This window comes from Tachyglossus aculeatus, chromosome 21, assembly GCF_015852505.1.
Source record: "Tachyglossus aculeatus isolate mTacAcu1 chromosome 21, mTacAcu1.pri, whole genome shotgun sequence".
Classification (NCBI taxonomy): Eukaryota; Metazoa; Chordata; class Mammalia; order Monotremata; family Tachyglossidae; genus Tachyglossus; species Tachyglossus aculeatus.
In genome coordinates this window covers 23,298,170-23,312,856 of record NC_052086.1, presented here as the reverse complement: position 1 = coordinate 23,312,856, position 14,687 = coordinate 23,298,170, and the positions used below count along the sequence as shown (strand labels likewise).

At 42.0% G+C, this 14,687-nt stretch overlaps 1 protein-coding gene across 2 annotated transcripts in view; it reads left to right on the top strand.

The window, feature by feature from the left end:
• IFT81 (intraflagellar transport 81) overlaps positions 1-14,687 on the top strand; it is a 102,660-nt gene that overhangs the window by 52,480 nt on the left and 35,493 nt on the right. For both annotated transcript variants that reach the window (XM_038763245.1, XM_038763244.1), the window contains exons 12-14: positions 8,055-8,204; positions 9,462-9,590; positions 9,946-10,035. In XM_038763245.1, coding sequence (XP_038619173.1) covers positions 8,055-8,204; positions 9,462-9,590; positions 9,946-10,035 — 369 coding nt within the window. The remainder of the gene's footprint in view (positions 1-8,054; positions 8,205-9,461; positions 9,591-9,945; positions 10,036-14,687) is intronic.

Genomic DNA, 14,687 nt, shown 5'->3' with positions numbered 1-14,687 from the left:
CATAATCCATAGGTGAGGATTATTATTCTCTCATCAGTTGAAGTGTAATAGTAATAATGCTAATAATTGTGGAATTGGTTAAGCACTTACTGTATGCCAAGCACTGTGTTAAGTTCTGGGGCGCATAGAAGATAATCGGGTCGGTCACAGCCCATGTGTCTTTTTCGAAGGACTTAGAAGGTGAGGTGGAATGTGATTTGGTAGATTTGACAGTCTGTGACTGACAATTGACAGTGAGTTCTGTCTGGAAGGAGTGAAGAGTGGGAGCTGGAGTGTAGCAAGTGAAGGGAGCAGAAAATTAAAGCAACAGCTGGTGAAGAACCTTGAAGGCTTTTGTTTGAACCAGAATTCAGATCATTCAAGGAAAAAAAAACCCCAACAAAATCATGGTTTTATGTTTTGTGTTGTTTTCTGAATTGGCTTTCTTTGCTGCCTAGATTAACTGGATAAATACTCGTCCCTCTGCTTCTCCCGACTAGGCGGTAAAATCCTTGAGGTCAGGGATCGTGTCTCCCAACTCTATTATATTGTACTCTCATTGATCTATGCTCTGCACACAGTAAGTGCTCAATAAATACGATTGAATGAATATAGGCTTAGTAAAATGCTCTGCACACAGTAAGTGCTCAATGAATACCAGTGACTGACTGATTAAACTTTCCTGGTTAAAAGGCATACCCATACCACCTAATAATAATAATGATCATTATGGTATTTGTTAAGTGTTTACTATGTGCCGAGCACTGTTCTAAGTACGGGGTAGATACAAGGTAATCAGGTTGTCCCACGTGGGGCTCCCAGTTTTAATCCCCATTTTACAGATGAGGTAACTGAGGCACAGAGAAGTTAAGCGGCTTGCCCAAGGGCAGGCAGCCGACAAGTGACAGAGCTGGGATCAGAACCCATGTCCTCTGACTCCCAAGCTCGTGTTCTTTCCACTAAGCCACGCCACTTAATTGACCGGCTTTTCTCCCTTGAAAATGATTTGCCTTTGGTCCCTAGAAAATATTTTAGAAAATCACACAGTTCATAGTAGGTTATATGTGAGCTTTATTCTTTTGATTCCTTTTGGGTTATTTTTCTTTCAGTGAAGTTTTTTATGGTGTTTATTAAGCATTTACTTTGTAGTAAATCCTAGGATAGATAACAAGATGGTTACACCGAGCTCAGTCCCTTCCCCCATGGGGCTAATAAGCTAAAACAGATATCTTATCCTCATTTTATAGGTGGGGAAAGAGAGGCTTAGCGGAAAAAGCCTGGTCTTGGGAGTCAGAGGTAGTGGGTTCTAATCCCGGCTGCGCCACTTGTCAGCTGTGTGACTTCGGACAAATCAATTCACTTCTCTGTGCCCCAGTTACCTCATCTGTAAAATGGGGATTAAGACTACGAGCCCCACATGGGACAACCTGATGAACTTGTATCTACCCCAGTGCTTAGAACAGTGCTTGGCACATAGTAAGCGCTTATCAAATACCATCATCATTATTATTAGTCCAAGTTCACACAACAGGTTAATGGCAGAATTGAAACTAGAGCCTTGGTTTCCTGACTCCAAGCCCTGTGAGCATTTTTCTAGTCCATGCTGCCTTGTCCCTTGTAGGACAAATATCCAAACCCAAGCCCAATTCCTGAACTATCAAATCAAAACTTGGCAATACCAATCACTCACTGTTTCCAAGTCCTCCTATCAGATTGTGTTCAACCATGTAAAATTGAGTAATGTACCAAGAATATTAGGTAATAATGCCTAACAGTAATACAGGAGTCAGTATGGTTTCCGTATCTTTCTATGCCTCTCTCTCCTCCATATCCACCTCCCTTTCAGAGGGTCTGTTGACAGTCACCTTCTCTTATGCTTCCAGTCAATCATTTATTGAGTGCTTACTGTGTGCGGAGTACTGTAACAATATAACAGAGCTGGTAAACACATGGTAAAATCATTCACGTGGCAGTTATTACTTAACATGGATTGGGTTTGTGGTGCTGTCCACTTGACTCCCGAAATTCCAATAAATCCTGTTATGATAATAAAATAACTTTCCTCTCTGAAAGATTATACCATGATGCATTAGAGAGGGGGCCTTGGGTTGTAAAGGGACCACTTTGTTTTTTCATAATGAATTCTGGGCATACTCTCCTGACACTGAAGACACTCTTCAAGGGCAGTGAAACCATTGCCTTTTTGGCCTATAGGTTGAGAGAGCAAGAATATTATTTTTACCTCATCTGGGAGAGGTTGTCGGTGGTTAAATAAGACATGAACTAGAGAACTTTTATACCATTATATTGTTGCTTCCTTGAGGGCATTCCCTGCTTCCCAGTAAGGATGCTACAGGGTGCTGAGGGTTGGGGGTGGCAGTAGTGCATGGTTAGACCCAGACCAAAGATGTCAAAAAACCTAGGCAGGACTGTGCACAGCAGTTTCTTATAGCTCCTGCAACTGGCTCCTCACCTCTCTGGCGATTAGTTCAGAGTGTTGGAAGCTCTCTCTGAATCAGGATGGTCTTAGGGACTGCTCCGCACACAGTAAGCGCTCAATAAATATGATTGAATCCACCGCTAATCTCCTCACCGTACCTCGTTCTCGCCTGTCCCGCCATCGACCCCCGGCCCACGTCCTCCCCCGGGCCTGGAATGCCCCCAATCCCTCTGCCCATCCGCCAAGCTAGCTCTCTTCCTCCCTTCAAGGCCCTGCTGAGAGCTCACCTCCTCCAGGAGGCCTTCCCAGACTGAGCCCCTTCCTTCCTCTCCCCTTCGTCCCCCTCTCCATCCCCCCCATCTTACCTCCTTCCCTTCCCCACAGCACCTGTATATATGGATATATGTTTGTACATATTTATTATTCTATTTATTTATTTTACTTGTACATATCTATTCTGTTTATTTTATTTTGTTAGTATGTTTGGTTTTGTTCTCTGTCTCCCCCTTTTAGACTGTGAGCCCACTGTTGGGTAGGGACTGTCTCTAGATGTTGCCAATTTGTACTTCCCAAGAGCTTAGTACAGTGCTCTGCACATAGTAAGCGCTCAATAAATACGATTGATGATGGTGATGATGATTTAGGATATTGGCTATGTGGTCTTCTAGTTGAGAATTTCATTTTCACCTCTTTGAAAAAATGAGGGAGAGAAAGAAAAGAACAGGATTGAAAAAGGACAGAAAGATTTGGGAAAGCATGTGAAGATGAGCAAACATCCCAATTTAGGCAGGACAGTCCTGCAGTATCAGGGAATATCAGGGTCTAGTTGTCCTTCCCCTTTGGGTTTTTTGGGGTGTGTTCCACACTAAACCCTATCTACTTATGGGGAGTAAAGGCTAAAAAAGAGGGCAGGAGACCATGGTCTGAGCCCAGACTGTGGAATCTGGGAGGTGAGCAGAGAAACTGAGCATGCAGTGCAGGTTGAGGTATCAGGTGGCTACCCTGAGTCAATCAATCAATAATAATTATGGTGTTTTGTTCATTCATTCATTCAATCGTATTTATTGAGCGCTTACTGTTTGCAGAGCACTATACCAAGCGCTTGGGAAGTACAAGTTGGAAACATATAGAGACGGTCCCTACCCAACAATGGGCTCATAGTCTAGAAGAAACAAAACTGGTCTAGTTTTGTTAAGTGCTTACTTTGTGTCAAGCACTGTCCTAAGCACTGGGGCAGATTCAAGGTAATCAGGCTGTCCCACGTGGGGCTCACAGTCTTAATCCCCATCTTACAGAAGAGGTAAATGAGGCACAGAGAAGTTAAGTGGCTTTCCCAAGGTCACACAGCAGAGAAGTGGTGGAGCCGGGATTAGAACCCACATCTTCTGACTCCCAAACCCGTGCTCCTTCCACTAAACTACGCTGCTTCAATCAATCAATCTATGGTATTTATGGAGCGCATATTCTATGCAGACCACTGTTCTAAGCACTTGGGAAAGTACAGTACAACAGAATTAGCAGACATGTTCCCTGCCCATAATGAGCTTACAGCCTAGAGGTCTAGCAAAGGATCCAGGACTCAGGAGCCTAGTGCAAGGAGGCCCAGTCTCTTCTCTAGACACAGTAATAATAATAAAAATGATGGCATTTATTACAGTGCCCTGAACCTCTTCAGTATGTTGCTGTCATTGTCTTTTTTATGTTGGTTTTGTGTTTTTATGTTTTCATCCTTTCTTACATCTCCCATCTCCTCTCCCCTGCAGCTTAATTGTAAGCCCTTTGAGGACCACCTAGGCATTTTTTCTCAGCACTACTACTTTACACAGTAAGTGCTCAATAAATGCCATTACTACTACTACTACTAACGATTCAGAGGTTCCTGGGAAACCTCCTCTTTTCACCTCCACCACTAACTTCCAGTCCCGCTGCACATTATTCTGTGATCTGCTTAGCCCTCATTCATTCTCTCGTTCATTCAATCGTATTTATTGAGTGCTCACTGAGTGCACTAAGCACCTGGCCTCGTGACTGCTGAAGTTGACTGCCTCTTAGGCCCAGTGGTTCCCACTTGATTTACGACAAGAATCCACAATTGTTAAAATGCACCTTAAAATTAAAATGCCCACATGATTCCCTTCATGAGGGACTGGCAAAAAGATTAGGATCCCATCCTGCTACCCGAAAGGTGGCTGGTGAAACTGTTTTAAATTGCTGCTTTTAAAGAGGTAGAGAAAAGGAACATGACAATATTAGGGCCTCTTTTTTCCTCACCTAACCCTTTCTGTTCCCCTCTGCTACTGCCCTTCCCTGGACCATTCCCTGAAGGTGTCACTGTAGGTGAAGCAGTAGCAGAAACAACGGCAACGGAGACTGTCGCTTTGGCCAAAAGAATGGTGGCAGCAGCTGCAGCAAAGAAGGAATTGGAAGGGAAAGGTCCCAGTCAGGCAGCAGAGGTAACTTTGGGAGAGGAACAGGGTGACAGAGTGACAGAGAGAGAGAGGGAGTCAGCCAGAGAAAGAGAGCGAGAGTGTGTGTGTGGGTGTGTAGTTTTTGTATAAGACCTTGTGTGCCTGTAGCTTCTGCCCTCTTCCTCCCACTCCTTGCTTCTTGCTATCTCTCTCTTTCCACCTTTTCCTCTCTTTCCATGGCTTGTAGGGAAGAGGAAACGAGGTTGCACTGCTGAGTTGGGCACAGGCCTTTTTAGAACCCCAGTAGTGGGTCTCTTGGGGATCCCTGTTAATCCTAGCTTGGGGAGTAGAACTTTTTTTTTTTAGTGATATTTGTTAAGAGCTTATTTTGTTCCAGTCATTGTACTCAGTGCTGGGGTACATACAAGCTAATCAGGTTGGACACAGTCTCTGTCCACATGGGGCTCACAGCCTTATACAGATGAGGTAACTGAGGCACAGAGAAGTTAAGTGACTTGGCCAAGGTCACACAGCAGGCAAGCGATGGAGCCGGAATTACAGCCAACGTCCTTCTTACTTCCACGCCCGTGCTCTATTCACTAGGCCATCCTGCCTCTGCTCTTTGTGTCCCTCCCCGGCACCTGGCCAGCCGAGTCTTGCACCCCAACGTAAGGATGGCCCTGAGTTGAGTAAAGTATACTACGAACAGTGCCTCGGTGCCTCAGCATATTGATAGCAAACTGTTGCTTCATTCTTTTCCAGTATGATTAAAATGACCTTGACTGTCGGTGTCCTAGGTGGAATGCTTAAAGTAAAATGGTATTCAAAAGCCACACGTATTCCAATCTGCATACAGCACATTGAGTAATTTGTGGGTTTGTTCTTTCACCAAAAACGTTTATAGCTCTTAGCTTTAAAAATAGTTCCTGAGCAAAGCAAGATAGAAAAAGCCCTGGCCTAGATATTGCAGAGGATGGCAGATGAAGAGGGTTGATTTCATTTTGGGCATTTTGCCCAGGACACTTTTAATAGAACATACAGTTACTCTAGGGATTCTAAGCCTGTGGTTATGTCAGACTTATGTATTTATTCTTCAAAAGGAAAATTCACAAACTACCAGACCCTTGTTCCATTGGTATGGTTTAAATTTTAAATTTTTCTTCTGTTTCTTTGAAACCTAACTGCTGGTAATTTAATGTGAATAGCCAGCCTGAATTCTTTTTGTAATGTAACCGATTTATGTTTAGAAAGCAAAACATTTTGAAGCCTGCCTCTTTCCCTTTCTTTCCCTTTACAATATGGCTTAGCAGATTTTTTAAGCTCATGGTAAGCAATCCATTATCCAAAAACGTTTTAAAATGGAATAAGCAGGATTATTTCAGGACCGGATTCAGATGCAAATGATAGATTTTCATTTTGCCAGTCTTCAAAATCGTAAGCATTTTCCTGTCCACTCAAGAAAAAAAAATCAACCCTTTTGAAAAGCCCAGTAACTAGAAATGATCTGATATTTTGATTTAGAACAGATTTTCAACCATCTCAAACTCTGAATTGTTGAGGCAAGACAGCATTTAAAGAATATAGAGCATCTCTGAAAATTTAGTCAGCTTCTCCCAGAACTATGAGAAGAATCATGGTAGTAGATTAGTGCTTTATGAAGAAAAATAACAGAAAACGTCCTTATAAAACAAAATTCATAACAGAAAAAAATTTGGGGGAGATTGTTTCCTGCTATTTCAGAAACATTAAAACCAACATCTGCTAGGAAGCTCTGCAAATCAAAGCCACCAGATTAGGGATGATGTTGCATTCATGTCATTTAAATATAACTTTCCCTTCTATTCATGTTAGTGATTTAAAGTCTTCTACAGGGCTTACATTTTTTACCATCATAGAATAGTGCTTGACTATAATTTCAAACTCTTTGACCAATATCATTGAGCGGATGGATAGTCTCGAAGTTGATTAGGAGGAGTTTTTGTTGGCTGCAGAGAGACATGGGAAGTACGTGGGGAATTTTGAGGAGAGCAGGGATGTGGGCCGAACGAGCCTTTAAAGACAATCTGTGCAGCTGCAGGAAGAATAGATTGGAACGGGGACAGATGGAGGCAAGGAGACCAAGGAGAGGCTGATAATAATAATTAATAATTATGGTGTTTAAGAGCTTACTGTTCCAAAAGCCTAGCCGCAATATGACCAGATTTTGAACCACGAAAATAGCCGATTGGGTGGAGAGGAAATGATGGATTCAGGAGATCTTTTGTAGAAAGAACTGGACAGATTTGGCAGTAGGTTGGATGAGAGAATTGTAAGACGGAGAGGAATTGAGGGTGATACAGCAGTTGTGGGCTCCTGGGAGAGGGAGGGTGATGGTGTTATTGATTCGGGTAAGATTAGAAGGAAGAATATGTTTAAAGGGGAAAGATGTGGAGTTCTGTTCTAGACATGTTTGAGGTCCCAGAGGAAACCTGCAAATGGAGATACATTAGAGGCAAGAGGAAATTTGGGATTTCAGGTCAGATGAGGGGTTAGTGCTAGACAGAAGCTGTGTGGCCTAGTGGACAGAGCACGGGCCTGAAAGTCAGAAGGACCTGGGTTCTAACCCTGGCTCCACCACTTGTCTGCTGTGTGACCTGGGGCAAGTCACTTAACTTCTCTGTGCCTCACCTGTAAAATGGGGGTTAGGACTGCGAGCTCTATATGGGACAGGGACTGTGTCCAACCTGATTAACTTGTATCTACCCCAGCGCTTAGTGCAGTGCCTGGAACATAGTAAGCACTCAACAAACACCATAAAAAAGAGAGCGGGAGATAGATTTTGCATATGTCTGGGGGCGGGAGGGGGACGTTCTGTACAGTGATAATAGCGGAAGCCTCGTGAGTGGATCAGCTCCCTGAGAAAGTGAGTCTCGAGTGAGAAGATTAGGGGATCCAGGACAGAGTCTTGGATAGAGAGAACACCCAGAGTAAGAGGATGAGATGCAGAGGAGCAGCCAGTAAACAAAACTGAGAAGAAGCAGTCAAAAAAATAGCAGTACCAGCAGGCTTGATCATTTCTTTTATTTTTAAAACAAAAAAACCTTACCGTAGTTATCCTTAGGTCTTGAGCCTTTAAATAATATGTAAAAATTAATGTTATCAAGAACACTGAGAAAATATGTAGTAGTTGGCCCCTTCACTAAGCCTCAAGGTTAAATTGTGTATCATTTAATTCTCTTCCTTTATAGTTCAAACGTTACGTTAGCAAGCTTCGAAGCAAGAGTACAGTTTTCAAAAAGAAGCACCAAGTAATAGCTGAATTTAGAGCAGAATTTGGTCTCCTCCAGAGGACAGAAGAACTTCTGAAGCAGCATCATGAGACTATTCAGAATCAACTGGTAAATACCAGGAATTTTGTGGATTTTCTTGATTGTTGTTGAATTCAGCGTTTTCCAGGGAAACCTGTAAAATGGTTCCTATTATCTGGTGAACTGAAAGGATAATAGGATTGATCTTGCAATGTAGCATATAGGCCCAGTGTACATTGTGGTAAGATTGTTCACTGTTAAACTACAGTGAACATGATTTTTTAATTGGCCCAAATTTACAAAATCTTTTTAGACTCCGGTGAAAGTCATCAAGAAAGCCCAATTTGCTAATATTCATTCAGTCAGTCATATTTATTGAGCGCTTACTGTGTGCAGAGCACTGTACTAAGCGCTTGGGAAGTACAAGTTGGCGACATATAGGGACGGTCCCTACCCCAGAACGGGTTCACAGTCTAGAAGGGGGAGGCAGACAACAAAACAAAACATATGGACAGCTGTCAAGTCGTCAGAGTAAATAGAATTAAGGCTAAATGCACATCATTAACAAAATAGAATAGTAAATATGTACAAGTAAAATAAATAGAGTAGTTAATCTGTACAAACATATACAGGTGCTGTGGGGAGGGGAAGGAGGTGGGATGGGGAGGAGGAGAGGATTAATGATAGATGGATTATGACTTAATGGGCACTAGTTCAGGCATGCACAGTAGCAGGGCTGGGAACATGCCATGGGAGAGTCAACATATTCATGGAAGGACAACCAAATATACATACATATGTATGTGTTTGTGTATATATATATATATATATATATATATATATATATATATATATATACACATATATGTATGAATTTGGGAAATCCTTATATACCAACTGAAGGATTTTCCATATACATCAAACATTCCCACATCAGTCAAGGCTTACTAGTTAAGCCTCCAGTAATGTACATGATTTAAAAATATGAAGGGCAAATACCAAACTGCACCAGAGACTGCACGAAGATTTGGGAACAGCCCTCTACGCATACAAAGTGTCTACTTGCAGTTATGGTAGAGCACTTGCCTCTTTAAGCCCAGATTTAAAAGCACATTTTAAACACCAGGAAATACCATGGATAAATTTAGTGTTGCACTGCAACCAACTGAATTTACAGCCCACACAGGCATGTAATTCTTATTGAAGTCATTAAGGTTGTCTTCATAGTTTCAGTGTTCTAAAAATACTTCTTTATGGCTTTGTTACTAAGTTAAATGAGTAAACCTATTTGGTGGACTGCTAAGACTTTTCACCTGCTTTGTATGGCTTCCTTTCTCTTCCTGACAGCAAACAATGGAGGAGAAGAAGGGTGTTTCTGGTTACAGTTACACTCAGGAAGAGCTGGAGAGGGTGTCTGCATTAAAGAGTGAAGTGGACGAAATTAAAGGACGGACACTGGATGACATGTCTGATATGGTGACTCCAAATATATTTTTCTATTTCTAATTTCTTTCATTAGATTTAATTAGCCAGGCTGCAAATTCCTAAAGAAGCTTTCTTTCTAAATGCATAGAGTGTAGAGGTAAAGGGTCATAATTTTTAAAATGAAACAAAATGCATAGTTTTATAAGCATCTTTTATATTTTAAAATGAGCAAATTTTATCTTAATGCTGACTAGTAGAAATAATTGGAAGCTTGTTGTTTTATAGAGTGCTCAATTTAATCTTCTTCTCCCCCTTTATCTGCTTTGAATTATTTTACTTACTACATTTTAAAAATGTAATCCCAGAATTAATAGGGGATTCATTCATACTTTTTGTCTAAATTCAGGTTAAAAAATTGAATTCAATGGTGACTGACAAGAAATCAGCCTTAGCCCCAATTATTAAGGAACTGAGGCAACTGCGACAGAAATGTCAGGTCAGTGAAATGAGGTATTGTGTAGTACACATTAATATTTCCTGCTGCTGTTCCGATGAGGTGGTTGGAATCCTGTTCTTTCCTGTTTATTAAGGCAGTTTTTTTAAGTACTTGAATCCAAGAAAATAAAATGTTACTACACTGGCGTGATTCATCAAAACAGAACAGTTGCGTGAGATGACTTTTAAAGGTTTTTCATGAGAATTTGTCATCCAGTTTGCACGGTTTGAAAGAACGTTCTAAAAACAAAACCTACAGCTAGATGAGATTCTTGGTTAAAGTTGTTTGCAGGTATGAGCTATAAATATACAGTTTAGTTGGGTTCCTCTGTGACCTGATCAATTGATTGATTGAGATAAAGCCTGAAAGTCTTCTGGAAGACTTCAGAACCATGATGGTACTGGGGACCAGTCAAGATGTCCTGAGATATATGCTGTGATACCATTTCTTGAAAGTTAACTCCTACCGTCATTTTAAGGGTACAGTCAGAGAAGGTAAATGTGCTTCATAGATCCAGGTTAGGTGGTCTCGGGCAGGATTTAGCAGGATGGGTTTATCACTCTTGTCTTAAGAATTTTTGTTTTGAATCCTGGGTGTTGGAATAGTGCCACAAGGGTCTTCAAAATTTGACTATACAAACCAGCATGAATCACCAAGTTTATATTGGGGAGGATCCATCTCTCTTTCTTTTGATGTAATTCATTGTTATTAGTATTATTGTTTTGCAAATGTTAGTTGTAAGGGGAAGTTGAAACTTACTAGTAGAGGTTATTAGTTAATTACTTTTTGGTGCAGTACAGTTCCTTCAGTTTCTGCATATCTGCCATCTATGGCTGTTAATTATTTTCCTGATCATCATCATCAGGTAGTATTGTATTTATTTCATGCCTAACTGCCTTGGTTACAGTGCTCTGCGCACAGTAAGTGCCTTTTAGACTGTGAGCCCACTGTTGGGTAGGGACTGTCTCTATATGTTGCCAACTTGTATTTCCCAAGCGCTTAGTACAGTGCTGTGCACACAGTACGCGCTCAATAAATACGATTGATGATGATGATGAATAAATACTATTGAATGAATTAGTGAGTACCCATACAAACAGTACAGAGCATTGTGCAAATGCTTTTACTAATAGGCCACCTAAACAGAAGACATTGCATGGGAGGAACTGGCAAGATTGAAAGCATATGCAAACCAATAAACTCCCGTCAGGAATATAAGACATTTATAGTGGATTTTTGAGGAATGTAAGAGAATTCCATTGTCAGAAAGGCATGTGAGAGTTGCAAAAACATCATTTCTTTACATCCAGAGAGGCAGAAAGACTTCCACTAATTGGGTAAGAGATACTCAAGTGTTAAGTCAAAGGCATTTACAGAGAGATACTCAGCTGAATCAAGTGTCATTCTTAGAGCTGATGAAGATGTGACTTAAGCCTTTTGGAGAGCCAGGATAATCTTAGCGACTTGTCTTGTCCAAGATATAACTAAAGGTTGAGGTAGAACTTTAATCGTTGGGGTGAATTAACTGATTGTGGCAAGTAGTCTGAAATAAATATTTCCACATTCCAGGCAAATTGTTTCCCAAGGGAAACTATTAGGTTGATTGGCTTCAATGCTTAAATTGTAAGAAGTGCAGTGAGAATTAGTCGATCATAAGTAGTACTTATTGAAAGTAATCTAAATGCTAGGAAGAATATATCAATCAGTGGAATTTATTGAGCACTTACTATATGCAGAGCACTGTACTGAGCTCTTGGGAGAGCACATTATAACAATATAACAGATTCCCTGCCCACAAATACATGGACAGTAATTCTGACCCGGTCCCTGGCTCCAAGGAATTCGCAATTGAAGAAGTTGAAGATGGATCCACAGGGAGGAAAAAACTTCAGAAATAACAGTAAAAAAAAATCAATCAATACTGCTAACTGAGTGCTTGCTTTATACAGAGCACTGTCCTAGCACTTACGAGAGTATAATACAACAGAGTTGGGAGGAATTCTCTGCCACAAAGAGTTTACAGTTTAAGGCAGGAGAGACAGGCATTAAATAAATAAATTACGTCTATGTACATAAATGCTGTGGGACTGAGGGTGAGGTGAATATGAGGTGCTCAAAAGGTACAGATCCAAGTGCATGGACAACCCAGAAGGGAGAAAGGAAGGCTTAGTCAGAAAAGGCCTCCGAAAAATAAAAACCCGTTCATTCATCGCTTAACTTGTCCCTGCTCTATTCTGGGCAACCTAACAGTAAATATTGGGAAGGAAGGTACTGTGGCAGGAGGGTGGTAATAACCCCAATCCTCAGGCCACTTCCTGTGGACCCTGTTGTCCTGTGGTAGTAGGATTTGATGAACGACAATTTTGTATTTACCCTGTCCCTGTGGTTTTGTGATTTCCAGTCATGCCCCTTTCCAGCAAGGACATCTATAGTGGAATATGGAGTCATCATCATCATCAATCGTATTTATTGAACACTTACTGTGTGCAGAGCACTGTACTAAGCGCTTGGGAAGTACAAATTGGCAACATATAGGGACAGTCCCTGCCCAACAGTGGGCTCACAGTCTAAAAGGGGGAGACAGAGAACAAAACCAAACATACTAACAAAATAAAATAAATAGAATAGATATGTACAAGTAAAATAAATAAATGGAGTAAGAAATATGTACAAACATATATACATATATACAGGTGCTGTGGGGAAGGGAAGGAGGTAAGATGGGGGGGATGGAGAGGGGGACGAGGGGGAGAGGAGGGAAGGGGCTCAGTCTGGGAAGGCCTCCTGGAGGAGGTGAGCTCTCCGTAGGGCCTTGAAGGGAGGAAGAGAGCTAGCTTGGCGGACGGGCAGAGGGAGGGCATTCCAGGCCTGGGGGATGACATGGGCCAGGGGTCGATGGCGGGACAGGCGAGAACGAGGTACGGGGAGGAGATTAGCGGCAGAGGAGCGGAAGGTGCGGGCTGGGCTATAGAAGGAGAGAAGGGAGGTGAGGTAGGAGGGGGCAAGAGTCCTGGACAAGTTACCCAATGTGGGGACCTTTGCGGAGAAGAAGGGACCAAGAGTTCCACTTTCTTTCCTCCCCACCCAACTCCCACAGCTGCCAGATTGTGCCTTGCAAAGAGTCCTTCATTACTTAGGCGGGCCTTGGGCCTGCTCCTCTCAGTGACTGGGACTTCGAGTGAGCTACCATGAGAAATGGAGGGCGGTTGGCCAGGTCTTGCAGGAAACCAAGCAGTTCATTCATTCAATCATATTTATTGAGCGCTTGCTGTGTGCAGAGCAGCAATCAATCAGTAGTATTTATTGAGTGCCTACTGTCTGCAGAGCACTGTACCAACCTCTTGAACCACTCCCACCCTCTGCCTGTCTCCCCGTCTGGCAGTAATCTCAAGTCCCATTAGTGATTGCCAATTTGTACTTCCCAAGCGCTTAGTACAGTGCTCTGCACATAGTAAGCGCTCAATAAATACGATTGATGATGATGATGATGATGAGGTGGGCCCTCCTTGGGGTGCAGGGGCTGTGGCAGTAGCTCCAAGTAAGACTACAGATGGTTTGGCTGTGCCTTGCGGCTTCAGTTTCAAGGCTGAAAAGTACGCTGCTCTTTTCTAAAAGATGAAATCTCAGTTCCTTTCATTTGTTTAGAGTAGAAGCGGTGTGGCCTAGTGGGAAGAGCATGGGCTTGGGAGTCAGAGAACCTGGGTTATTGAGTTTTTTTGTTTGTTCATTTTTAATGATTCATTTAAGGGCTTAACAAATGATGATTTGTTAAGGGCTTATTATGTACCAGGCATTGACTAAGTGGTGAGGTAGATACGGAGATAATCAGGTTAGACACAGTCCATGTCCCACGTGGGGCTCACTTCCTTAATGCACATTTTACAGATGAGGTAACTAAGGCACAGAGAAGTTAAATGACTTGCCCAAGCTTACCCAGGGGACATGCGGCAGAGCAGGATTAGAACCCAATTCCTCTGACGCTTAGGCCCGTGCTCTTTCCACTAGGCCATGCTGCTTAATTCTGGCTCCACCACTTGTCTGCTCTGTGCACCTTGGCCAAGTTACTTAACTTCTCTATGTGTTGCCAATTTGTACTTCCCAAGCGCTTAGTACAGTGCTCTGCACATAGTAAGCGCTCAATAAATACGATTGATTGATTGATTAATTGATTAACTTCTCTGTGCCTCAGTTACCTCATCTGTAAAATGGGGTTTAAGACTGAGCCCCATGTGGGACATAGACTGTGTCCAGTCTTATTTGCTTGTATCTCTCGTCTGCGAGCTTGATATGGGCGGTGAATGTGTTTGCCAATTCTGTGGTATTGTACTCTCCCAAGTGCTCAGTACAGTGCTGTGCACATTTTAAGCACCCAAAAAAATACCATTGATTGGTCAATCTATCCCAGCACTTAGTACAGTACCTGGCACATACTAAATGCTTAACAAATACCATTAAAAAATAAATATGGAACTTGCTTCACAGAGAAACATAGAGCTATATTACAGTGAGGTAAGTACAAGCATCTGGGATATAATTGGTATAAAATTTCTTGGTCATTACTATTTTATTCCCATTTACATAATTAATCCTGAATCTCCCAGATCTTTGCAATTTTTATTGATTCTTTCAGTCCGCTAAGGTAACGATTTAGT